General features: G+C 37.6%; 1 protein-coding gene across 1 annotated transcript in view; it reads right to left on the reverse strand.

The window, feature by feature from the left end:
- COL19A1 (collagen type XIX alpha 1 chain) overlaps positions 1–27,617 on the reverse strand; it is a 398,183-nt gene that overhangs the window by 120,339 nt on the left and 250,227 nt on the right. The window contains exon 15 of the mRNA XM_036768309.1: positions 12,237–12,290. Coding sequence (XP_036624204.1) covers positions 12,237–12,290 — 54 coding nt within the window. The remainder of the gene's footprint in view (positions 1–12,236; positions 12,291–27,617) is intronic.

Genomic DNA, 27,617 nt, shown 5'->3' on the forward strand with positions numbered 1-27,617 from the left:
GGTGGGGACGATTTTTGCTTGTCTTTGTATCCCCAGTACTTAACATAGTGCCAAGCCCATAGCTGATTGATAATAATAAGTACTTAATAATACTTTGACTAATTTTATCCATTGTCCATTGTGAGTTGCCTTAGTTGCAAATAGCTCCTATGTACTCTAGAATGAAGCAGATTAAAGCTTTTGACATTTTGGCAATCAATTTATTTCCAGATGTGTCTAAAGTTAGTTTTATGCTGAATAGTCATAGCAATCAAAAAACTCATATTTCGAAAATTCAGAAAATACATTTTCTCCTCATTATTCTGCTATCCTGTAGGATTAAGATAAGATTTAGATTATTCTCAAAACTCTTAAAAGGATCTGTGATCTCATTAATTTGGGAGTTCCTTCCAACAAAGTGAGTTGCAACCCATCTAATGCCTGTCCATCCCATCCAACTCTAGTTCATGTCCTGCCAAAAGTTTGCCATGGGGATCTCCCCTCCTTCCTTTTTTTCCTTACTTTTTCCTGACATCACAAGACTATCAGTGAAGCACTCCAGCCTCTACCTGTCATACTTAACTATTACCATGATTCCTTGCCGACATCTTTAATCCTATTGTTTTCAAAGCCCTTCATTGGTTATATTCACAATGAATTATTTGCTTTTCCATTTCCCTTTGTGTAATACCTATCTTTAGTCCTTTAGAGTCAGTAGTATTTCAAGTCTCACCTCTCTTCTACCAATACTAATAAATTGTTTTGAAAATATAGGCCTTTGTTGTTATGGAAAGGTCAGGTTTGATAAAAGTGCTGTGAAATTTCCAGAAAGCAATCGAGCCTGCTCTCTTCCTTCTTTTCTATTCTGGGCCCAACTCATGGTCCATCTATATTGCCTGTCCCAAATATACATATTATTGGACAAGCTCTCATTTAGAGGCATAGTGAAATCTGGGCAATAAGTTATTATTTATGCATTTGGTCTTTCCTTTGTGGATAGACAGTACAAAATCTTCACTGTCTCTAAGTTTGATGCAACCAACACAAGGTTATTTGGAAGTAGGAGGATCTGGAGGACTTTAGCAGCCATAAAAAATCCTTCCTTGACCTGGACTATGTTGGATCCCTTACATCTCAGCAGCAAATACTTTTGGCAAGCATTTATTTCCTTATTTTATACCTCATCTGATGTTTATTATCAGAGTCATTGAACAAGATCATTTCTGTTGTTACATCTTCTAAGGAATCTTAAATACTCTGGAAATGGGAAGGAGGCAGCTGGTAAAAGAGCCTGTAGGAGAGAATTTTGTTCCGATGAGTTGAATGCTTTTTTGTTATTAATGAACAATTAAGTGAGGTGGAACCAAGATGGCAGAGTACAGGCAGCAACTCTCCCAATATTCCCCTTCAAAAAACTTTAAAATAGCACCTAAAATTGAATTCTGGAGTAGTGGAACCAACAAAAAGTCAGAGTGAGACATTTTTCTAGCCTAAAATATTTAGGTTGGCAGGAGAGGTCTGCGACACCAGGGCAGGGATTGGCCTGAAGTTCAGGCTGCAGCAGCACCAGGCAGTGGGCCTTGGAGGCTGCCACAACAGTGGCTTCCTTGGCTATCAGCCCAGAGATGGTAAGGGGTTTAGGCAACAAGTCCAAAAGAGATTATGGGGACACTTTCCTGGCACTGGGTAGAGATGGCACTGATGGGCTACTACATGCCAATATGCAGTTCTGGGTCACAGTTCCAGGGTAGAGAGGAGGGCTTGTGGTCAGTCAAAAGGGAGCAGGAGCCCAGGTCACAGTTCCAAAGCAGGAAAGAGGCCTAGCTCTTGTGGCTGCAGGACAGCAGGGGAACTGGTCACAGTTCCAGGGCCCAGAGGAATGCTAAAACATGTGGCTGAATGGGAACAGAGGCTCTTCTTGGCTAAAGACCAGAAATCATACAAGGAGAACAGTGACCACACATCTTCCCAGATCATGCCACTTTGGAAGTGCTGAAAAATTTTAAGACCCCCAGAGTTACCTCTGAAAACAGGAACATGAAAAACCCTAAAGCTTGGGACAGGGCTTCTCCACCCCTAAGTGAGCAGAGCCCAACTTCAACATACAGTTCAAAGTCAAGAAATAGGCTGGAAAAATGAGCACAAAAACAAAAAAGAACTTGACCATAAAAAACTAGTATAGTGGCATAAAAGACCATGACACAGACTCAGAAGAAAACAATAGGAATACAGTGCCAACCAAAGCCTCAAAGAAAATGCTAATTGGACATAAGCCCAACAAGAATTCCTAGAAGAGTTAAAGAAAGAGATAAGAGTAATAGAGGAAAAATTGAAGAAAGAAATGAGAGTCATGCAAGAAAATTATAAGAGATTTAACAACTTGGTAAAGAGGCACAAAAATACTGAAAATACCATTCTTTGCAAATGATAAGATGGTTTAGTTAGAGAATTGATTAGAAAAAAACTAATTGAAATAATTAACAACTTTAGTAAAGCTGCAGGATATAAAAATAAGCCCACATAAATCATCAGCATTTCTATATATTACTTAGCAAGTTCATCAGCAAAAGATAGAAAGAGAAATTCTATTTAAAACATCTGTAGAAAATATAAAATACTTGGGAGTTACCTGGCAAGACAAACCCAAGAACTATATGAATACAATTACAAAACACTTTTCACACAAAGTCAGACCTAAACAATTGAAAAATATTGATTGCTCAAGAGCAGGCCAAGGCAATATAATAAAAATGATAATTCTACCTAAATTAATTTACTTATTCAGTGCCATGCCAATCAAACTACCAAAACATTTTATAGAGCTGGAAAAAATAATAACAAAATTCATCTGGAAGAACAAAAAGTCAAGAATATCAAGGGAATCAGTGAAAAAAAATGTGAAGAAAGTTGGCCTGGCTGTACCAGATCTCAAAACATGCCTTAAATTACCCAATTATCAAAACAACTGGTGCTGGCTAAGAAATAAAGTGGTGGATCGGTGGAATATATCAGTACACTAGACATAGTAGTAAATGACCATAGTAATCTAGTGTTTGATAAACCCAAAGACTTAAGCTTTTGGAACAGGAACTCACTATTTGACAAAAACTGCTGAGAAAACTAGAAAACAGTAAGGCAGAGCCTAGGTATAGACCAACATCTTACACCAGACACCAAGATAAGATGAAAATAGGTACATGATTTAGACATAAACGGTGATACCATAAGCAGATTAGGAGAGCAAGGAATAGTTTACCTGCCAAATTTATAGAGAAGGGAAGAATTTATGATCAAACAAGAGATAGAGAACATTATGGGATGTAAAATGGATAATGCTGATCATATTTAATTAAAAAGTTTTTGCACAAATAATGCCAAGATTAGAAGGGAAGTACAAATCTGGGAAACAATCTTTATAGCCAGTATCTCCAACATCAGCCTCATTTCTAAAATATATAGATAACTGAGTCAAATTTATAAGAATACAAGCCATGTCCCAACTGATAGTCAAAGGATATCAATAGGAAGTTTTCAGAAGAAGAAATCAAAGCTATCTATAGCCATATAAAAATGCTCTAATTAATTATTGATTAAAGAAATGTAAATTAAAACAGCTCTGAGGTACCACCTCACACCTATCAGATGGGCTAATATGAGAGAAGTGAAAAATGTAAATGTTGGAGGGGTTGTGGGAAAATTGGGACACTAATTCACTGTTGGTAGAGTTATGAACTGATCCAACCATTTTGGAGAGCAATTGGCACTATGTCCAAAGGGCTATAAAGCTGTGCATACCCCTTGGTTCAGCAATACCACCACCAGGTTTGTATCCTAAAGAGATAAGAAAGGGAAAAGGATCTATATGTACAAAAATATTTATAGTAGCTCTTTTTGTGATAGCAAAGAATTAGAAACTAGGGGGATGCCCCTCAATTGGGGAATGGCTGAACAATCCTGTGGATTGATTTTAATGGAATACTATTGTGCTATAAGAAATGATGAGCAAGATGATTTCAGAAAAACCTGGAAAGTCTTACAGGAACTGACACAAAATGAAATTTGCAGAACCAGGGCAACATTGTACACAATAACAGCAATACAATATACATACAATAGTATGATGATCAAATATGAACGACTTAGCTATTCTCAGCAATACAGTGATCCAAGTCCAAAAGACTCGTGATTCAAAATGCTATCCATCTCTAGAGACAGAACTGATAGAGTCTGAATGCAGATTGAAATATACAATTTTTCACTTTATTTTCTAATGACTTTTTTTTGGTTCATGTCTTCTTTTAACACATGACCAATATGGAAATATGTTTTGTATGATTGCACATGTCTAACCTATTGGTTACCATTTCAGGGAAGGGGAAATGAGGCAAAAGAAGGAGAGAATCTGGAACTCAAAGTTTTAAAAAAATCAATGTTAAAAACTGTCTTTACATGTAATTGGGAAAAATAAAACAATGATAAAGTAAAAAATTGAAATAAATAAGCCTTTCATCAGCCTGTAAAAATACTGAAGAAAATAACACCTTAAAAAATAGAATCAGCCTAATGGTAAAAGAGGCACAATAATCCACTGAAGAAAAGAACTCCTTCAAAAGCAATATAGGCCAAGTGGAAAAGGAGGTATAAAATATCACTGAAGAAAATAATTCCTTAGAAAATAGAATTAGGCATGTGGAAACTAATGACTCCATGAGATGCTAAGAAGTACTAAGAAGTACTAAAACTAAATCAAAGGAATGAAAAAATAGAAGAAAATCAAAATATCTCATCAGAAAAACAACTGACAGGAAAAATAGATCCAGGAAAACCTACTATCAAAAAAAAGAGCCTAGACATAATCTTTCAAGAAATTATCATGGAAAACTCCCCAGATATCCTAGAACCACAGGGCAAAATAAAGATTGAAAGAATCCACCAATCACCTCCTGAAAGAGATTCCAAAATAAAAATTCTCAGGATTATTATAGCCAAATTCAAGACCTCCCAGGTCAAGGAGAAAATACTACAAGCAGCCAGAAAAAAATCAAATATCATAGAATCACAGTCAGAATCACACAAGATTTAGCTGCTTCTGTATTAAAGGAGTGCAGAGCTTGGTATATGATGTTCTAGAAGGCAAAGGAGCTAGGATTACAATGAAGGACAACCTATTTAGAAAAATAAGTGTAATCCTTTAGGGGGAAAACCAATATTTAATGAAACAGAGAACTTTCAAGCATTCTCGATAAATGATCAGAACTGAATAGAAAATTTGATGTCCAAACACAAGACTCAAAAGAAACATAAAAAGGTAAACATGAAAGAGAAATCATAAGGGATCTAATAAGATTAAACTGTTTACATTCTTATGTAATGTAACTCCTTAGAACTTGATCATTATTAGGGTAATTAGGAGTCTACATAGACAGAGGGCATGGGTGTGAGTTGATTATATTGAGATGTTCTAAAAAATAGAGTAAGAAATCAGGATGTACTGGGAGAAGGTGAAAGGGAAATGAAGAATGAGGATAATTTTCTTGCAAAAAGGAAGTACACAATATAGAACTTTTAGCAATACTTGATCCTCATTCTCATCAGAATTGTTTCAAAGGGGGAAGAATTTATCTACACACTCAACTGGGTATGGAAATATATCCTATCAGACAGGGAAGTAGAAGAGGAAGGGTAAAAAAGAAAGGGAGGGGTGATATAAAAGGGACCTGGATTAAGGTAGGTAGTGGTCAGAAGCAAAACCGACACTTGAGGAGAGACAAGGTAAAAAGAAAGAGAGAAGGAAAACAGAATGAAATAGGATGCAGGGAAATACACAGTAATCATAAATGTAAACGTGAATGAGATGAACCCATCCACTAAATGGAAGCAGATTGCAGAATGGATTAGAAACCAGAATCCTACATTATGCTATTTACAAGGGACACACTTGAAACAGAAAGACACACATACAGAGTTAAAATAAGGACCTGGAGCAGAATCTATTAGAATATATCAGCTGAAGTAAAAAAGGTAAGAACAGTAATCATTATCACAGACAAAGCAAAAGCAAAAATAAATCTAATTAAGAGAGATAATCAAGGAAACTACATTTTGATAAAATGTACCAGAGACAATGGAGGAGAAAATGGTAAGCCAGTCCAGTATCTTTGCCAAGAAAACCCCAAGCGGGGTCATGAAGATTCAGACAAGACTGAAACAACTGAACAACAATAACACTATAGACAAAGAAGTAATATCAAAAAATTTACATCAAGTTTCTCTGATAAAAGCCTCATTTCTCAAATATATAGGGAACTGAGTTGAATTTATAAAAATAAGAGCCATTCAGCAATTGATAAATGGTCAAAAGATATGAACAGGCAGCTTTCAGAAGAAATCAAATCTATCTGTAAAATATAAAAATGCTCTAAATCACTATTTATTAGAGAAATGCAAAATTAAAACAATTCTGAGGTACCACCTTACACCTATCAGAAATGAGAAATGCTGAAGGGCATGTGGGAAAATAGGAACACTAATGAACTGCTGGTGGAATTGCGAAATGGTCCAAGCATTCTGGAGAATAATTTGGAGCTATGCCCAAAGGGCTATAAAACTGTGCATATGCTTTCACATGACTACTAGGTCAGGATCCCAAAGAGATCAAAGAAAAAGGACCCATATCTACAAAAATATAGCAGTTCTTTTTATGGCGACAAAGAATTGGAAACTGAGGGCATGCCCATCAATTGGGTAATGGCTGAACAAGTTGTCATATATGACTGTGATGGAACACTATTGTGCTATAAGAAATGACGGGAGGGAGTTTCAGAAAAACCTGGGAAGACCTACATGAACCGCTACAAAGCGAAGTGAGCAAAACTAGGAGATCATCGTACACAGTAACAGCAATATTGTAACAATGATTGACTCTGAAAGATTCAGCTACTCTGATTAAAACAATCATTCATGACAATTTGGAACGACTCATGATGAAAAGTGCTATGCACCTCCAGAGAGAGAGAAATGATAAACTCTGAGTTAAAACTGAAGCATAATTTTCTCACTTCATTTTCTTGCTTTTTGTGACATGGCTAATATGGAAATATGTTTTACAGGATTTCACATGTATGATGGATATCATATCGTTTGATTTCTCAGAGGGCAGGGCAGGGATTGGAGGGAGGGAGAGAATTTGGAACTCAACTTTTTTGTTAAGAATAAATATTACATAAAAAAGACAAACAATAAGCACAATGACATCTTATATTTTCTACATCTTTCGGCCAATTGTGAAATGGTAAAGATGTTCTATTTTTGAATATCATTTGTGAAAGCCTACTTATTCCATATTAGAACATTTATTGAGGATGCCATCAATTTTTATAGATGACCCTGATAAAGATTTTGTAGAAATTAGAGAATAAATATGTATGTTAGTAAGTATTGATGTTTTCTAGGTCACCTTTTTGTATCTATATGGTCTGAGATTTTTAACCTTTGGTGTCTTTAGCTATCCTGTCCCTCAATGGCTTCACATTTGTATTGACTCCAGCACAATCTCCTTTGTGGAAGCAATCCAATTGATTATCTTTTTTCATATTTTTCTCTTTAGTGACATTTCTACTTTTTCTGTAAGCACCTTGGGGACTGTAAGGGTCCAATTGTGGTGGACTATGCTTTAAAGAGAAAGTATTTCTGGCAGTTTTTGCCAAATTTCCCATTCTTCTTATGTTTGTTCCATTTTCAACTTTGGGTGCCCTTAGGATGTCCCTGATTAGTTAGAGAGCTTGCCAAACTTTCTTTAGACTGCTTCTCTCTGCTTTATAAGATACTAAGATAAGATTTATTAGAGAGCTCTTAGAGAGACTTTCTTTAGACTGGTTTTACTTTCCACTGCTTCTCTCTGCTTTATAAGATACTAAGATAAGATTTTATAGGTGAATGCATATGCTAACCTGGTTTTGCCTTTTCCAGTCATCTTTTTCTCATAGCTAAGGTATTTTTTGGTCTATTTAATCACCTTGTAGCCGTTGCTTTATAGTGGTTTAACTTCTGGAGGAAATTATTATTTTTTTTTTTTTTGCTTTTTGGCAGGGCAATTGGGGTTAAGTGACTTGCCCAAGGTCACACAGCTAGTACTTGTGTCAAGTGTCTGAGGCCGGATTTGAACTCAGGTCCTCCTGACTCCAGGGCCGGTGCTCTACTCACTGCGCCACCTAGCTGCCCCTCTGGAGGAAATTATTGTAGTCAATGTCTACATAATTTCTATTGTCCATTTCCTATTTGTGATTTTTCAATCACTTGTTTAATTCAGGGTTAAAACTTCTTAATTCTATGCCACATCTTTTCTAATTGATATTATTTCTTCTTGCTTATTATATATTCTGATCTTACCTCTGATGAGTCAGTGATCTGACTTTGAACAGATAGCTGAGGGATAACTTTCACAGCCATATAAAGTCTTTTCCTGTTCATTAAAATGTAGTCATTTTTATTCTTTGTGATGCTATTTAGTGGCCCCCATGTCCAATTTCTGCCAATTCTGTCTCTGAAGAAAGGGTTCATGATATAAAGACATAAGGCTTTTGTATAATCTACAAGTTTTTATTCTTTCTCATTTCTTTTTCTCGAATCATATTTTTGCATCTATTTCTCCCTATCCTCACCTTTTCTCACTTTTGCATGGAAGTCACCAAGTATGATTGTATGTTGATTTGATTTATAAGGTTTTGACAAGCTCTTCATAGAATTTCTTTACTACTTCATCCTCAGCTCCCAATGTTGGTGTGTGAACTATAATTATTTTCATTGTGGTCTTTTTGCAAATACTTGTCATTAGTACTAAAATGGATGATGACCAAATGTCCTGTGAAGTAATAGTTCTTGTAACTATGAGGCATATGATGAAACTCACTCCATCTGTTCCTTTTTTGCCTGTAAAGAATACTTTCCATTTATCTGTAACATCCTGCTTCTTTCATTTATAGTAAGAATATAAAAATTGATATAGTTCAGTGTAGCCAGAATGGACTTTGTTTTCTTTGAATGACTCAGCTCGCCTCGTTGAGCTTCCCTGAACGCTGGGGCTTGCTCTTCCGGGGCAGGACCAGAGCTTCCTGTGTGATGAGTCGTGGTGCTGGCTGAGGGGAGGTGTGTTAACGTGGTCTACGCTGGGGGAGGGGCCAAGTCAAGAACCAATCAGCCCTGGTCGTTCAGGCAGCGCTTGATGATGTCAAAAACTCTATAAGAGGGGAGAGGACAGTTTGAAGATCCTCCTTTTCCTTTTCCGGCTGGAGCCAGAGACACCTACAGCCGAAGCTGAGCTGCCGGTAGCAGAGCTGACTAGAGGCTAGTGGGTAATCTTACCGTAGAGGGGAAGCATGTATACGATTTTGCCTTATACCATCTCGCTTCTCTGTGGCCTCCTGGTTACTCTTATAAGGCGCACTTATTGGGCCTGGAAGCTTTTGATGAAAATATCAAAATGGGGACGCTGGTTTGTGGGCTTGTTACTGTGGAGTGTAAATACATGCTTTAGTTCTCCTGCCTTCTGCCTAGAGAATTCCTTATATCCTGCAGTTCCGGACCTTTAAGGCACATATGAGATTCTCTTTGAAATCATAAATTCTGCCTTCCTAATATATTCAGTTCCTCCAGTAATATGTCCACTTGTAATGAAAACATTGATGGGCAACAGCTCTCCTGGTAATGTTGCATTTTAAATATGAGCTGCCAAGCTCAAATTCCAGGAAGCTTGACTCCAATTTAACTGGCAGCCCTTACAGCACACATTTTTTGAAATGTCCCTTTAAGGTCTAATCAAATTAATTCTGAACTCAGTTCCATATATAAATCTCTCCCCTCCCCAGATGTGCTTAAGGAAAAACTGAGTCATCAAAGACAAATTCACTACACCAACTCATTTGGGAGTTCTTTAGAGATAAGAACTCAGAAGTTTTTGGGAAGGGTGATAAATATTTAAGTAGTAAAATCACCATTTTGTAAATTTACTAAAAGTGATTGCAATATCCCACTCTTTAAGAATTCTTGGTTTATATTATCACAGTGGTGCCAATTACTGTTTATTAGTTTGAATGTCTTGCAATACATCCTAGAGATCTGGGTACACTGCAGATGGAAATGTGTTAAGTTTTAATTATGTAATACATAACAATCCTTGTTGTTGAGAGTAAACTCAGCTTATTTTAATAAAAAAAATTTACTTATTAAGCATCAAAAAAAGTTGTGCAGAAATAATAGAGATGATCATATCAGTCAGTTTGTCACAAATATGTCAGCCTTTTTTCTAAAAATTACTGAAAATTCTAAAATTGAAAAAGGAAAAAGGCATTTATTAAGCATTTAATATTTGCTAGGTACTGTACTAAGCACTTAAAATATTATCTTATTTTATCTTTACAACAGCCCTGGAAGATAGATGTTATTATTTCCACTTGCAGATGAGGAGACTGAGGCAGATAAAGGTTGACTTGCCCAGGGTCACACAACCAGTAAACATCTGAGGTCATATTTGAACTCAGATCTTCCTAACTCCAGTCCCAGTGCTCTACCCACCATATCACTTAGCTAAACTTTGAATGAAGTTGGCTAATTAACTATCATTTACACCTTTTCCCACCCTCAGGACACCCAATAAAAGCCCTCTTGGCTATGGCTTCAAATGCTAATTCTTTGAAAACTGATAATCTCCATCAGTGAGAATAACTAGCATGCTTCTTTCAGTAGCCAATAACCCTGGGAAGTAGGTGCTATTATTATTATTCCAATTTTACAGTCAAGGAAACTGAGGCAGATATCAGTTAAGTGATTTGGCTAGGATCACATAATTAATAAGTGTCTAAGGTACGATTCAAACTTGGGTCTTCTTTTCTCCAGGTCTGGTGCTTTATCTACTGAGTAGCCAACTTTTCAACTTATAAGCAGAGTTAGGATTCCCAAAGGGGTATGAAGTAGACATGGAGATTCATGAAATTTGGAAATATAAACCCAGATGAAAGCAATAAAATGAGAAATAATTCCAAATGCATTCTGCATTTCAGCATAATTAGTCTCAGCTTATTAATGCTAATGAGATAGTACCATGGTAAAATTGAAAGAACTCTGGTTTGGGAGTCATAAGACCTGTGTTTAATTCCTGCCTCTATCACTAATTACTTTTGTGACTTTGGGTAATTTATGTAATCTCTCTCAATCTATTCTGCAAAATGAGGGGGTTGGGCTGGCTTCTCAGGTCCCATCTAAATCCATGATCATCTATGGCAGGTGTTCTCAACTCATAGAATGAGATCTACTATTAGGGTTGAAACCTTATTCCTCTTCAACCTGCTTTCCTTCTATAGTTTGCCATGAATGCCAAGGCTGGGAGTGGCACCCCCTTCCTGTTACACTTGGCAATTTTACAGTCAAAATCCTGCTTGCTACTCTTGGGATCATGGGACTTTGGGGAAATAAAAAGTAGCTCTTTGTTACAAAACATTGAAAATTCCTTATCTTAGGGGACAAATATTTATTCTACACTTTTATACTTTGGATAGATGGTGGTATTATTAGGAAGGATATCATACAACTTGACCTGCAGTGGAGATTTCCCCCATTTCTTTCTTTGTTTTGCTTTTGTGGAAAACACTCAGAGAGGAAGAGGATGGATATGAAAATGGCAGTGAGTGAATAAATGAATGAATGAATAAATGAATGATAAAGCATTTATTAAGTGCTTACAATATACAAAGCACTCTGCTAAATGTTGGGGGTACAAATACAAAAAAAAATACAGTCCCTGACCTGAAGTAACCTATATTCATCTACATACATGTGTGTGTATATATATATATATATACATATATATATGTATATATATATATACACGCACGCACACACACATATATATTATATAATACATTATTTTGATAATGTTATATATTAATAAAACAAAATTATATATTATAATAACATGTTATATGTACATAGAAGTACAGACATGTTTCTAATTGTAGAACAATTTGAGAATAAATTTATTCAGAACCCCCACTTAAAAATATAACTAATGATAATTTTGAATAAGGATTTCTTGGGTTTTTTTATTTGAAAACACTTTGCCTGCTTTTGTTTGGGTTCTAAGGACTTACCAGTTAGGATACACAAAGACTATACTGGAAGTTAGGACTAAGATATTTTTAGATTCACTACCATGTACATTCACTGTATATAGACAATATATAAGTACCACAAAAGAAAATAAATACCTTGCTATAGTATCCTTCAAGAGTATATTGTCTTCCTTGTTTTCCAGGAGGACCCTGTTTTAGAAATAAAGCTAACATAAGCACATAGACATTTATCAAAAGAAATATTTGTGTAGTTGTATGGCAGAGAACCCTTAAAATGTTAATATTTCAGTACAGCATTTAAAGTGAATGCTTTCCATGTTATGGAAGAAGCATGCTGGTTATTCTGGTTGAGGGAGAGTTGCCATGTGTGTGTGTGTGTGTGTGTGTGTGTGTGTGTATATATATATATAGTTGATGGAGAGTTGCCGTGTGTGTGTGTGTGTGTGTGTGTGTGTGTGTGTGTGTATATATATATATATAGTTGATGGAGAGTTGCCATACACACACACACACACACACACACACACACACACACACACTACATAGATTATCAGTTTTCAAAGAATTAGAATTTGAAGCCATGGCCAAAAGGGCTTTGACTGTGTGTCCTGAAGGGGAAAAAAGGGGACTTTCTTTTCCATTCATCTTCAATTAACAGCCAATTATCAAGCACCATTTATTAAGTGCCAGGCACTGTGCTAAGTCCTGGGAATATAAAGACAACAGTGAAACAGTTCTTGTCCTCAAAGAGCTTACATCCTATTGGAATATAAATATGCTTAGTTTTCAAAGGCAAGACCTGGTTTTTTAAACAGAGAATTTATCTCTTGGGCTTTATATCCTCTTCAGCAAAATAAGCTATCATAGTTTTAAGGTAAGAGTTTAAAATTGCATGCAGTAAGCCTTTTGGGACACCCAGTATATGGGCAATAAAATATTGATGTTTTAGTAACTTAGAACTGGCACTGCCTCACTATAGAGTAACCAAGTTCCTTGAGGTCAGGTACTGCTTTGCTTTTGTCTTTGTGCCAGAACCTGTCACATGCTTAATAAATGCTTCTTTCCTCCCTTTCCCTTCTTCCCAAGTGGCATCATTTTAATCTTTATCATTGACTTCTAGAATTTTCAGTAACTTTTACTAGAAAAATGTTGGCATATTTGTGGTAAACTTATTGGCAGGATCATCTCTATCATTCCTGTGCAACTTAATAAATGCAATTATTTCTGTATTCTCAGTACAGATTTATTGGTAGATTTCTCAGAGTAAAATTTCTGAGTAGTTTATCTTATTATTGAAATATCTCAGTACCTTAGTAGTTAGTTCTGCTCATGGTGTCAAGTACATATATGAAGAAATCCATCTGAACAGATCTACAGAGATTTTGAGTAAAATGTACAAGTTTCCCATATGGGTCAGCCTTTTTTTTTTTTTTTGAAGAAAGGCAAAAAGGATTTTATTACTTTCTCATGAGAAAAGATGCCACCCAAGCTGTAGAGGTTGGGGGTGCTTTAATTGTGTTTTACATTTATTCAGTCTGAATAAATGGGTACAACCCCTGAGCAGAGTACAAGAGAGTACCTGGGTCAGCCTTTTATGAGACAGATTCGTTAACTTCTGGTCCTAGCAGATATTTCTAGGTTGAGGTTTGCATGAACTGAAAATAGTTAATGAGTGAGAGAATCACAGACATTTAAACTTTAGAGACCATAAAGTCCAACCCACTCATTTGACAGATGAGGCCTGAGAAGGCCAGTGACCTGAGTCATAGAGAAAGGAAGTTGTAGAATCAGGATTCAGGCCTATGTCCTCTGCCTCCAAGTCCAGAGGTTCTACACTGACTCTCAACATGCTTAAAAATATTTTACTACTACACCAACATATATATATATATATATCCATAAATACATGCACATATATTGTATACAGACATTGAGGGGATTTATTTTGCTTGAAAATGCATATTTGTCACAAGAAATTTGTTTGTTTTTTTCCCTATAGGGTATGGAAACCAGAGAATAAAGATTTCTGTTCATTTTGTTTTAAAATAGAAAGGTGGGGTGTGCTACAGATGTGGTTTTATATGCATTTTCATATGATGTCTGTGTTATTGATTTACTTCATTGTTTTAATTTGTTACAAGAGACCTCTCACAAAGTGAAATGTTCAGTTGTTTCAGTCATGTATGATTGACTCTTTGTGATCTTGTTTGGGGTTTTCTTGCAATGATACTGGAACAGTTTGCTATATCCTTCTCCAGATTGTTTTACAGATAAGGAAACTGAGGCAAACAGGGTTAAGTGACTTGCCAAGGACCACACAGCTAAAAACTGTTCACTTAATAAGAGGCTAGACTTGAACTCAAGTCTTCCTGACTCCAGACCTGGCATGCTACCCACTGTGCCACCTACCTGTCTGAAAGTGCTAGAAAGTGAGGGTAATCAGTAAATGTTTGAAATCATGTGAAAACAAAACACATCCAGAAGAGTACAGTCATATACTACTGAGAAATAACTAAAGATGTTGGCTTAATAACAAAAGACTACTGGCTTTCAGAAAGAGCCAATGGAAAGGGAAATTCTGAAGGTACATGACAGAGAGAATGTACTTGAATGATTGATTGCATTGAGTGTCAGAAGAACATGAGAGGAATGAGTTGCTATGCAGGTCTTGTTTTGGACATTACCACACTTCCTATAGCATCCCCAAACATTGCCTTCCAAATCATCTGTGTGCCCTCTTCCGACTGCTTCCCTAATAGAATGTAAGCTCTTTGATAGCAAGAACAATTTTACTTTTGTAAAATAGCACAGTGCCTAGAATATAGCAGATTCTTAATAAATGTTTGTTGAATTTTTTATTGAAACTTTGACATTGATTAACTCTGCAAGTTTATTATTTCAGTTCTTCTTGATAGAGCATACCAGTCTACCTCCCATCACACCAATGTCCCAATCCAAGTCAGAAAAATCTCACCACATTAGATATGTTACATGCCCTGACTACTCTCCTTCCAACCCTCCTCATCCTAATTCACCCTACTCCTTCCTGAGCCCCAATCTAACCTGGGTCACCCATCTCCCAGACCATTCAAATGTGCCCTTTGGAATGCCAACACCATTCCCAACTGATAATCAACCTCCTTGGGCAACCTCCACCATCTAACTTCTCTTGGTCTTGCAAGTTATTAGGCTGATATGATTTCACTAAAGACAAATATATAAAGCACAACCTCAAGTGGGACTTCAACTGCTGTTCAAATATTCTTTTGCTCTACTTTTACTGACTTCTTGTACTTTTGCCTGTAGAAAATGTTGCAAATGTTTTCCTTTTTCCTCAAGCCCCTGGTCTCAAAACCCACATTTACATTGGATGACTTATCCTCATAAATCGCCGGGAATCACTTTATCACAAGGCCATTTCAACATAGTGCAATGACTTAAAAAGCTCTAATGCTAAAGAGAAGTGGGTGGTTTTGTGATTATTTCATGAATATGGGACTGTCTAGAGGGTCCATCAAGAGTAATCTAGACCCAAAGTAACATATTTCACTCTTTTTCAAACATTGATCCAGATGGAGTGTACTGAATTCACAGCATAATAATATCTTGTACTTTCTTTCAGGCAATACAGACCAATAACATTTTTGCAAATAGCTTGCCCTGGAATTTAACCATGATTATCTATGAATTTAGCATTTTTGTAGTGCACAGATTTCTAACACTCACACTGGAAAACTATAGCCAGAAAATGCACCCAGAAGGATTGCCAACATTTACATTGTCGTAACTTTTACTCCTCTAATTGACAGTTATCCCCTAACCAAATGATAAATCATATGTAAACACGGCAAATTCCATTAAAACATGGCTACTCCTTGATGAGGCTAATCCCTTTACCTTTTTCCTTAGTCCCATTTCCCCTCATCTCCTCCAGGACCTTGCTTTTATGACCATTCCTTTACCCCATATATCGTTAATTACTCTCTATCTCCACTGTCTCCTTCTCATCTGCCTTAGGTATCTTCAATCCTTATAAAGCTTTTCCATGATCTTTTAAGCCCATTTAAATATTGTTCTCCTTCCCCTTCACTGCTTACCTTCCTGAACAATTTATCTCAACAAGATGTCACCACTTCCCTAATATTTACTGTCTCACCAACTTTTTGCTGTTAGGCTTCTACTCCCACCACTCTGAACTTGCCAAGATCTTTAAATGATCTCCTAATTCTCAAATTCTGTGGCCGTTTTTGCAATCCTCATTTTCTTTGATATTTCTGTAGTATTTGACACTTTTGGTATCCCTCCTCTATTGGATAGTCTCTCCTCTCTTGACCTCAGAGGTCCTAAACAGTTCTGGCTTTCTTCTTATTCCTCTAACCATTCCCATCCAGTGTCCTTCATTGGATTTTAATCCTCTTCCTCTCCTCTTAAAGTAAGTGTTCTGTAAGGATCTGGTTTTGGCACTCTTCTCTATATATACTCCTACAGATTTACTCCTACTACAGATATACTGCTATACCTATTTTAAATAACTCCAAAATTTACACCTGTTCTTTGAGCTCCAGATTCTCAATTCTTACTGCCTATAGGATATCTTTTCCTGGATGTCCCACTAGCATTTCAAACTCACAATGTCCCAAACTAAACTTATTATGTGTCCTCCTAAACTCTTTCCTCCCTCTGACTCTTTTCTTTCCACAAAACAAACATTCACCCCATCTAGTATATTCGAAACTTCAGGATTATCACTGATTCTTCCCTTTGCCTAATTTCTTATATCCATTCATTTAACAAATTATGACATTGCAAAACTTTTCATATCTATATCCCCCTCTCTATTCTCCCTATTCACATTACTACCCACCTGGGTTATTTCAAATGCCTGCTAACATCATTCTACCTACAATTAGCCCAATCCTTGCTCCAATCCATTGTTCATACCACAGCCAAGATATTTTTTTCTTTTTTTGCAAGTATCACACTTTTATTGATATTTAATAATCTTAGAGAATATTTTCATAGAACAGAAAAAAGACCTAGTGTGGAGAAAAAAGATAAAATACAAATGAATAATTCTCACAATCATCTACCCCCTCAGCACTATCTCTGCAATCTTCTCATAATCCTTCTCCAGGGCAGCCATGGAGTCCAATTAGCTCATATAGCAATTTTGGAAAGTGGAACACAGAAAGGATTAAGTGACTTGCCTATGGTCACACAACTAGCAAGTGTCTGCTGTAGAATTCAAACACAGTCCTTCCTGACTCCAAATCCAGCAGTCTATCTACTAAAGTACCTAGTCGGCAGACCTTGATTGACAGGAAAAGAATTTGAAATTTACATTCTAGACAATAGGAAGCCACTGAAGATTTTTGAACATGAGAATGATATTGATAGATATATACATATTGAAAAATGTCACCTACTAACTTCTCTTCTGGAGACTCCCCAATGGTCAGTAGGTGAGAAACTTGTGCTGCTCTCCTTTCCATTTCTTCTTAGCCCAGTGGACTCCTGCATGCCTTTATCATGTATGAACGTATCTCTGAGATCCAAGTAGGCCAGGCCTGTGTCCAGACTGGCAGTGCTCATTGGGAGCTGTATTGCCTGGAACATGGTGTCCAGCCTGATGGTCAGATGCCAAGTGACAAGATCACTGGGGTGGCAATGAATCTTTCAACACATTCTTCAGTGAAGGTGTTTGCTGGCAAGCATGTTCCCTATGCTGTGTTTCTAGGTGTGGAACCAATTGTTACTGAACAGAACATGAAGTTCTATGACAAGAGCAAAGGAAGAGATTGAGTAATGATGGTTGAGAAATTTTGAGGGATGGAAAAGTGAAGTTGTGAGAATTTACATGGGATGAAATGAAGATTCTCACTGAAGGAGGTTAGGTCATCTGCTGTAAATGTGGATGTTTAGGTGTGATTGGAGACTTAAGAAGAGAGGAAAAAGTCTGAAAGAGTTGTTACAAAGAATGGGTTTTTTTTTCATCAGATGGATGATTTCATAAGTAGATAAAGGTCCCAGTAAAGAACTCCCTCACCCAATACAGATAAACATTTTTTTGCAACTTGATCTTAGAAAGATGCCTGGGGGCACTAAGAGGTTTAGTGACTGAAGATAAGGAAAAAGAGTATAAGAGGAAGACTGCTGAGCAGCTCTGAGGGCTTACCTAAGATTATATACTGCAAATTTTGGTGGGTAAAACAAGCTCAGGTTCCTTAATTCTTCCATCAATATTCAGGATCCATAGAGCAGGAGCAGAGAGACTAGATAGTAGGAGTTACTGAAGGATGAGGATTGGCAGTTTGAGAATGATAGAAATCAGTGTGTAAGGTTTTCTAGGATGGTGGTTTATGAATGAGCAAAGTGGTAGACCAGGGAATCAAGTTTGAGACTCAATGAGGTTAAGTGTTTTGCCTATGGTCATGTAATCAATAAATATGGAATTAGAATCCAAGTCTTTTGGGCTCCAAGTGTAGCCTTCATTCTATCCACTGTGCCATCTTGGAGAACACAAAATTTATAATGATGAATGGAAGTCAGAAGTTCTGAATAAGAGAGGAGTAAAAATAAAAGGGAAAATTGAAAGAAAAAGAAATTAAACTAAGAGAAAAAGAAAGTAACAAAGAAAAAAGAGAACAGCAAAAATGTTGAGAGTGAAATGAAGATACAGAGAGGTACAAAAGTAAAGATGAAAGAAAGAAACATAAACTGAGAAAAATAGGAAAGGAGAAAAGCAGAAGAGACAAAGACAGATTAGAACATGATAAAGAGGAAGAAAAATTACTTCATGGAAAAGAAAAAAAAGAATTGAGTGAGCAAGTATATAACACCATGGGAGATGGAGTAAATTATGAATCTATTGAATATGAAAAAACTTGTAACCAGAATGCAGTAATATATAAACACTAAAGTAAAACCCCATGGATGGATTAATATGGTGAATACACTCATCCTCTCTTTCCTTGGAGAAATGGAAGATGTGGTTCATGGGGAGGGAGGGAAGGTATTGAGAGACATTGGGAATATCAACAAAGGAAAGAGGGAGAGAAGGGAACAAACATTTACTAAGAATCTACTATAAGTCAGTCTCTGGGTTAAGCACTTTACAAATATCTCATTTAATAGCTACTATGTATCCAAAGCAACCATTATATTCTGGGACAGTTTAAAAGGTGTCATGTATTTTCTTTTTTTTTGGCAAGGCAATCAGGGTTAAGTGACTTGCCCATGGTCACACTGATAGTAAGTGTCAAGTGTCTAAGGCTAGATTTCAACTCAGGTTCTCCTGACTCCAGGGCTGGTGCTCTATTCACTGTGCCACCTACCTGTCAGTATGGATTTTCTATGCTTGTGGTACAAGCATGGTGACGGGATCTAGTTCCTGTGGAAGAAGGTTTGAGAAGCATGGACATTTCTAAAAGGAGATAGTGAGTAGGGAATGTTGAGTAGGAAGGATAAACTTATGAATGTGTGTGGAGGGGGCAGTGAAAGAAAGAGATCAAGAAAGAGAAGGAAGAGAGTGGGGAAAGAAAAGGAGGGAGAGAGGAAGAGAAAGAAGAAGGGAGAGAGAAACAGGGAGGAAGGAGAGAAAAAGAGAAAGGGGGGAGAGGGAGAGAGAAAGAGAGAAAGGGGAGAGAGAGAGAGAGAGAGAGAGAGAGAGAGAGAGAGAGAGAGAGAGAGAGAGAGAGAGAGAGAGAATTTTAATGAAGGTGTTATTTCTTTGCATTCATGTGGAGCTGGCCAGACTTTGTTGCGTACTGATTTACTGATTTGCATTTGGGAGGTCTGGGCTCTCACGCTTCTTTTCACTTCCATTCAGCAATAACAGTGTTAGGAAGCCACTGTGAGATGTCTTGGTCAGTTTCTGAATTACCTAGCATATCTGAATGGCAGGTTTCTGAGATCCCTTTAGTGTCTCCAAAAGACAGGAAAATAATGGCAGGGGATAAGAAAGGACTGTGCACTAGGAACTCTAGATCTTGGGGCATGAGTGAATTTAAGTTGTTGTCATTTACATGTAAGGTGGTGAGATCGGTTACTTAAGATTGGAAAACCTCTCTGACTGGAGCAGATTGGAGTGTCCTGTTGGCAGTATGGTAGGGACATTTCCTTAGCTGATATGTAACAGAATCTATGTAACAGAAATATAAAGAATTCGAAACTTCAAGCCATTCACTACAAAGAAAATGAATGTATAGGACTTGTGACACTAAGCATTCAAGCATCAACATATTCAGCTATTAGAGGAAAAATATCACACACCATTCATTCATTCCCAAAAGGAAATGGTAAGAAGATAGAGTGATAGAGGTAATTATACCATATCTTAGAATATAAGGAAATAGAAAGAGAAGTAAAGAGAATTAAATTGCAACATTACACATATTCTACCAAAAATCCTAAGTTTTAGGAGGCTATAAACTTTTAAGGAATAATTTGGTAGTTATGATACCAACTGGCTTGTTAAAAGTGATCTTTCTGGTATCTGTGACACTTATGTATGTTAATATTTGTGAAAGATGTTACTTATGAACTTATATGACAGAAGATCTCTGCAATGTTATCCTTCGGTATTGTGCTATCAAAAGAAGAGGACATAAAGAGGTAGTGATGGATGTATAGGAGCAGTTTGGTATAACTCCTGAGAAAATAATAGCTCTCACGAGTAATGGAACTCCGGCTATGATTGGAAAGACAAATGATGCTATTACCTCACTGAAATAAAAACAGAACTAATGTTAGCAAAGTATTCTTTTGGCATTGTACATCTTTCATGCTGTTTTTCTGCTTGGTGGCTTTGTATAAAGTATGCTGGGTCAGTAATGTGAGATAACAATTGAGATAATCCTCCTATTTGGGGGTTGCTCTCCAAAGTTTTGGATTATAAGTATGGTGTTTGAAAGCTCTAATGTTCTCAGAGAGCCCATGGACTCCATCTCCTGAACTGCATATGTGAAATCATTTACGGAGGAACTTTTAGGACATCGTGTTAGGGCATCAGAAACTAGAACAAGACTCTCTATTGGATACTTCGATGGAGCTGTGGGTATGTCTTTTATTCCTGAAGATCACAATATAGCCACGCCTAGTCACATGATATAACTCTCATCCCAGTGTTCTTGTCAATATGCCACAGCCATGAAGCACAAGGCAAATAACTAATAGATAATAAAGATGTGTATGAAGGTGATTATCACTGGTTAGTTTAACCCATATTTTGGTCTGAGTCAGAACCAGGGCCCCTTTGTGTGAATGCTCTTCTCCCTGGTTCTTCCTTAAGCAATAACTGGGCTGGGAACCTTATCCACTCTTGAATTCTTTTCTTTTTGCATTTTATAGCTATCTGACAAGAGAAAACTCTAGGAATGAATTGCTGTAATAAAAATTTGGGCAATGAGTAAGATTGGTGCATAGGGTTCAAAATGTCCAGGTCACAGGTGTGGTCCATCATAGGCTTGTTACCAGTACACAGAGAAACTGTGTTCCATAGGACTCTGACTCCAACCCTAATCCTGGTCAGAAATCTTGAAGATGATCACAGGGAGGGGTGAGAAAGTATGACCAGCTCATTGCAACACTTCAAAATATTGTAAAAACAAATAAGAATGCAGTTTGTTGAAAGGATTGAACATATTGATTGCCAGTTGCTAAAATTTGGATTTATTTATTACAAAAAATAATGCTTGCAATAGATACTTCTAAATTCTTCTCATAGAATGATAAACTATCCCAAATGCAAATTAATGCCTTCAAATGGGCCTACTCTGAGCCTTAGGCTTTGTAACTTAATCTGACGACTAAAGTTTAGGATTACATTCTCTTTCTCACTCAAGCCCTGAGACAGACTGGATATTCTGTACATTCCAAGCTTAATGCAAAAGAGATTTACAGCTAGCAGCCATCCATTACTAGTGGCACAGTGGGTAATAACTTTACACAAGCCCAGCCCAAAGGACTCTAGTCTTGACCGAAAGAATCTTGCAGAGATTGAAAGACAACTTCAGCACAGAGTTCTCAGGTGGTCTACTTCCAAGGTCTCTTTAGTGGGAGTGGGAATTATTCATTTGATTCCTTTGGAATCGTCGGAAAGAAACAGCTCTGGCCTCTGCAGAGATGAGTCACCACAGCTAGATGAAGAATACCCAGCCGAGGGGTAGCTTTCTCTGTTTACGTGTCAGATATACAGCATAAACCCAAAAGACCTGCCACTGGCACATGGCCTTTATCCACTTCCCCAAGGGATCATCTCTCAGACTAAGCAGCACTGTTTCTATTTTGTACCATGGTACAAAGCCCATCTGGAGAAGATCCAATATGTCACTGGCTTTTAATTCCAGCAAGAGCTGTCAGACTCATATGCCATCAATCATTTTTCAGGAAGGAGAAGTTACAGGATTGGTGGCAACTGCAGGCTACAAGTGGCTATTTCAGGGACCTAGAGAGGTCACTTTCTCTAATGGAAGAAGCACTGACACCCCTGATTGAGAAGTGATTCAGGTGATTTCTAGTCAGAATGGAGAAGGGGGGCTATACTTCAGAGGGTATATCATCCTTGGCTAGGAACTTTCGGGATCATGGATTTAGAGCTTGGAGTTTGGAGCCATGTCCAACTGAGGGTCAGAGAGGCTACATTACTTGTCCAAAGTCATACAAAGAGTAGTAGCAGACCTGAGATTTGAACCCAGGTCTTCTGACTCCAAATCCTGCCCACTTCCCACTTTGTCATAATACCTCTATAGCAGTAGACCATAATTTGCAAAATACTTGCCTGAGACATAAGTAGGTGATTAATAAATGCTTGTTCTCTTCCCCTATTCTGCCCTTGATAGCTTATGAAAATGAGGAGATGTCATGACACTCTTAATTTTGAGATGACACTAATGCTCAAGGATGTCTAAATAAAGAAGGGTGAATAGACCTGCAACTATTTATCTGGCCATACTCCACTCCACTGACAGTGGGGAATGAGTCCACTTGCCCAGACAAGGCACCTGGAAGGATAACACAATTTGTAATAACACCACTAAGTACCTAGAGTATGTTGGGGGATTCTCAGAGCAGACAAACTTGATAGGAGCTGTCTGAGTTATGCTAATAGTGTTTGCAAAATATCTAGAGGTCCTGGAGATGTTCCCTACACATTTCCTGTATTTGATACACAGCAAAGAATGGCTGGAGTGTTCTTTGCTAAAACCATGTTCAATTTTTGGCACATACTTCAAAGATAACATTTTTTCAAAAGCCTACATGGAAGAATTCTGCCTAGGATCTTTACAGTGATGAAAACAATGTAATATTTTGCTAGATAACAGACTATTCTCACCAATTCAATTTAATAAGGTTTTGTCAAACACCTACTATGTGTCAGACACTCTGCTTAGCTTTGGGGATTCAAAACAAAAAAGGAAACAGTCTCTGCCTTAAAGATACTTATGTTCTAGTGGAAAGAGATGGGGTCATAGATTCAGATCTGGGAGGGATTATGGAGATCTAGTCCAGCCCCCTTATTTTACAGATAATGAAACTAAGGCCATGGAGAAAAGACCATCATCCTCAGACATCAGAATGATACCAATGATACCAATAATAAAGATTAGGGGACTAAGCCCTTCCCATTCATCTTCAAGCAAATGTAAGAACTAGCAAATATCATTTTACTTAAGTGCAAATCTGACTGTCATTTCCCCACTCATTAAACTCCAATGGCTCTAGGAGTAAATGATTCACTACAGGCCACACAGGTAGTAAGTGAGAGATCCGCTATACACTTCTACCTTTTTTCAAAGTGTGATGAAGTGGAAAATGGCTGCCTGATTTAGGACTTGTTAGATCTTGGGTTCACTCTGTAACAAGTACCCATGGGGAAAAATCGGAAAGGTCTTCTTTGTCTTTCATCCTTTACCAGTTCTTCTTTGGCCAGATCATTTGGCATCTCCTGCACTCTGCCCTATGAATTATATACCATGTCCATGTCCTCTTTTTGGCCAGTCATGGATTCTACTTACAATCATTTTGTAGCTCCTCTATTCTACATGAAAAGACTTGGCTAGTCTATTTACAGCTTTCCTTACTACTTTTGTTGGTCAGCTTTTGCATCGATGTTTTTAACATAATAAAGGAGAGAGGAGAAGGGAGGGAAAGAGGAAGAACATTTATTAAGAACTTACTATGTACCTGGCACTGTGCTGAGTACTTTGCAAATAATATCTCATTTCATATAAAAACTATAATCTACATTTACACTTCGTCCAAAATCACATGGCTGGCCAGTGATGGGGCTGGCACCTAATAGCAGGTCTTCTGATTCTATTCCATGGCTGTTTCTTCTTTAGTATTCCATGATGCCTTCCTTCAACCCATTTCTAGAGTGTTATCAAGCCAAATGGATCCTGTATATTTCCTTATTACTGCAGCCCCATCCAGAGATTCACAATAACATTTGCATGTTGAATGCAACATTCCCATGCAACTTTTGAAATACTTGACTCCTATGTAGGAAGTTATAATTTTTAACTGTCCAAAATATGTTTTTAAGTTAATAAATATTTTGTCATGAGAACAGGTGGAAAAGTTTCCACAAGGAGGAAATTGGCTAAACTTATGGTTAGCAAATTTATCTGACAGCTTCAGGAGAACCAGGTGCTAGGAAACAGCTTTCCCAGTCTTTATGGCACAATGATACTTCATATTTCTTTCCATTGTGCTTTAGAGTTTAAGGAATATTTTTTGGATATATTTTCCCATTTGATTCATAAAATAGAATTAAATCATAGCACATTGGCCCTGGAAAGGACCTTAGAGATTGTCTAGTCCAACTCCCTATTTTATGGATGGGGAAACTGAAGACTAGATAGCTAGTGGAAAAAATAGAAGATTCAGATCTCCTAACTCTCAGACCAGTGGAGTATGGTCAGCTAGTTTCCACCATTCTATTCAAACCCACTTTCAAATAAGAAATAAAGTCTCACAAGAAACTCTCTTGGACAAATGACTGTGAGCCAAGCTTGGTCATAGATCACTGACTTGCCAAAAGCTCCATCAATAGAAGACCACTCTCTTCTGGACCACTTATCTGAAAAGCAACTCAATCTTTGGTCATGACTAAAATTCTTGACCGACCCTGGGCAGGGAAGTGGTGGTAGTGGTGGTGGCTGTTGGTAGAAGTGTGTGTGTGTGTGTGTGTGTGTGTGTGTGTGTGTGTGTGTGCACGTGTGTGTGTGTCCACACAAGTGTGCCCTAATGCATCAAGGGAAGAAGGGATTAATCATTAACAGCTGCAGGGTCCTGTGGTCTTGCCAGACAATCAAATAGCAATCCTGATCTAGGTTTAGTGCTAATCTACTAACAATCTCAGAGAATTCAGGTAGCTAGATATGTGGAAGTGATAACCAGCAATGGGCAGGACTAATTTAATCAGCTGCCAAGCTCCTCCCATGTGCCAGGCATTGTGCTAGACCCTGGAGATACAAAGACAAAAATGAATTCTTTCTCACTCTCAAGCAGCTTTATCCTGGGAGACGACATACACCTATATAAATAGATCAGGGATATGCTGCTGAATGTTCAACAACTCCTCTCCAGAGGAAAGAGGAGTACCAAACTTTTTAGTTTAATGTGCATTGTTAACATTTTCTCCATCGCTTTTGGTAATTCTAGAAAATCAACAAAAAAGATAAATCGAGCCCTGATTTGTAGCAGTTTGCACACTTCCAAGGTGAGGCAGCTGTGTGGCACAATGGATGGAGCACTGGGGCTGGAGTGAGAAAGACCTGAGTTCAAATTTGACCTCAGACACTTACTAGCTGTGTGACCCTGGGCAAGTCATTTAAACTCTATCTCAGTTTCTTCATCTGTAAAACTTCCCAGGGTTTTTTTGAGAATCAAATGAGATAATTGTGTTATATAAATGTCAGCTGGGGCAGCTAGATGGCACAGTAGATAGAATGCTGGACGTGAAGTCAGGAAGATTCATCGTGCTGAGTTCAGATTTGACTTTAGAAACTTACTAGCTGGGTGACCCTAGGCAAGTCACTTAACCCTGTTTGCCTCAGTTACTCATCTGCAAAATGAGCTGAAGAAGGAAATGGTAAACCGCTTCAATATTTTTGCCAGGAAAACCCCACATGGGGTTACAGAGAGCCAGCTACAACTGAAAGGACTGAATAACAAATTTTAGCGATCACTATGATTATTATTATTAATTGTTATTATTACTATTTTAAATGTTCATACATGGCTAGCTCTAGCACCATGAGGAGAAACAGAATATAAATAAAATGAATACAAGGTAGTTTGGTGAGAGAGAGTATTAGCAACTGGGAAAATCTGTAAAGCAGTCTTATATAGAGTCTTGCTTGAGCTGAATCTTGAAGGGATTCTAAGAGGTATCTAAGGCTCTAAGGAGTCTAGGCACCGGGGATAGCTAGTACAAGGGTAAATATGAGAGAATACCCTGTGTGAGGGAAAGCGAGAAGGCTAATTTAGCTGGGTTGTAGGAAAGGGAATAAAAACATTTGATGAACAGTAGGTTGGAGCCAGGTTATCTAAGCTTTTAAATGTCAAACAGGTGAATTTATGTTTTATACTCTAAGCTACAGTGAGTCACTGGAATTTACTGAATAGGAAAATGCTACAGTCAGATATACCCCTAAGAAAAATCACATTTGCTCAAAGGTGAAAGGTAGGGCTTAGTCCTGTTGGCTTTATTATTGATGTAATCATGGTCATTGTGGCTTTTATTGCTATCAGCTGCTTCAAGTGACCAATAGGAGTAGGTCATGATCCCACCAACCGACGGGGCACTTGCCTAGGAGTGTTATTTGTGTGATGTCAGTCCTAACAGTGCTGAGACACTGCTTCTTTCACTTAGCCTGGTGAGGTAGGCAGAGTATTATTATCAGAGATGTATATATGAAGAAATTGAGGGTCTGAGAATTTTGAATGACTTGTTCAAGATCAAATGGTCAGTCCACAGTAGTAGTAAAGACACCTTGGAGTCGAGTACGGCTCTTTTGACTACACAATTTGCCTTCCTGCATGGGAAGTCCATAACTGAGTGAACACTTGTAGCAACACCTCCTTATCATGGAGGAAAAAACATCAGGGGCCCATTGGCTCCCTTATTGCTTCACTGTTCTGAGGCTGCACCTTCAGCTTTGCTTCTAGAAACCGTGACTTTGAGGATTTACGCCACTTGGCTTTGGAGCTCCTGCCCTAGGGTCATGCTGAACTAAGTGGTGAGGGTTTCTATCTGGTTAAACATAGACCTCATTTCAAGCTGCAGTGCTATACCCTCCCCATCTCACCCCTTGTTCGGGAAATCCCAACGAAATTTGACTCTGGAAAGATCTTGGTAACTACCAGTTATCAACTACCCTATAACTCTACTAAACATCCCTGCAATTTCCCAGACCTAATACCCTTCTCTGGGCACTAATTCTCTTTTTGTTTTGTCTTCCCCTATTAAAATATAGGGGCTGTTAGGTGCTGCTGTGGATAGAACACTGG

This window comes from Trichosurus vulpecula, chromosome 7, assembly GCF_011100635.1.
Source record: "Trichosurus vulpecula isolate mTriVul1 chromosome 7, mTriVul1.pri, whole genome shotgun sequence".
Lineage (NCBI taxonomy): Eukaryota > Metazoa > Chordata > Mammalia > Diprotodontia > Phalangeridae > Trichosurus > Trichosurus vulpecula.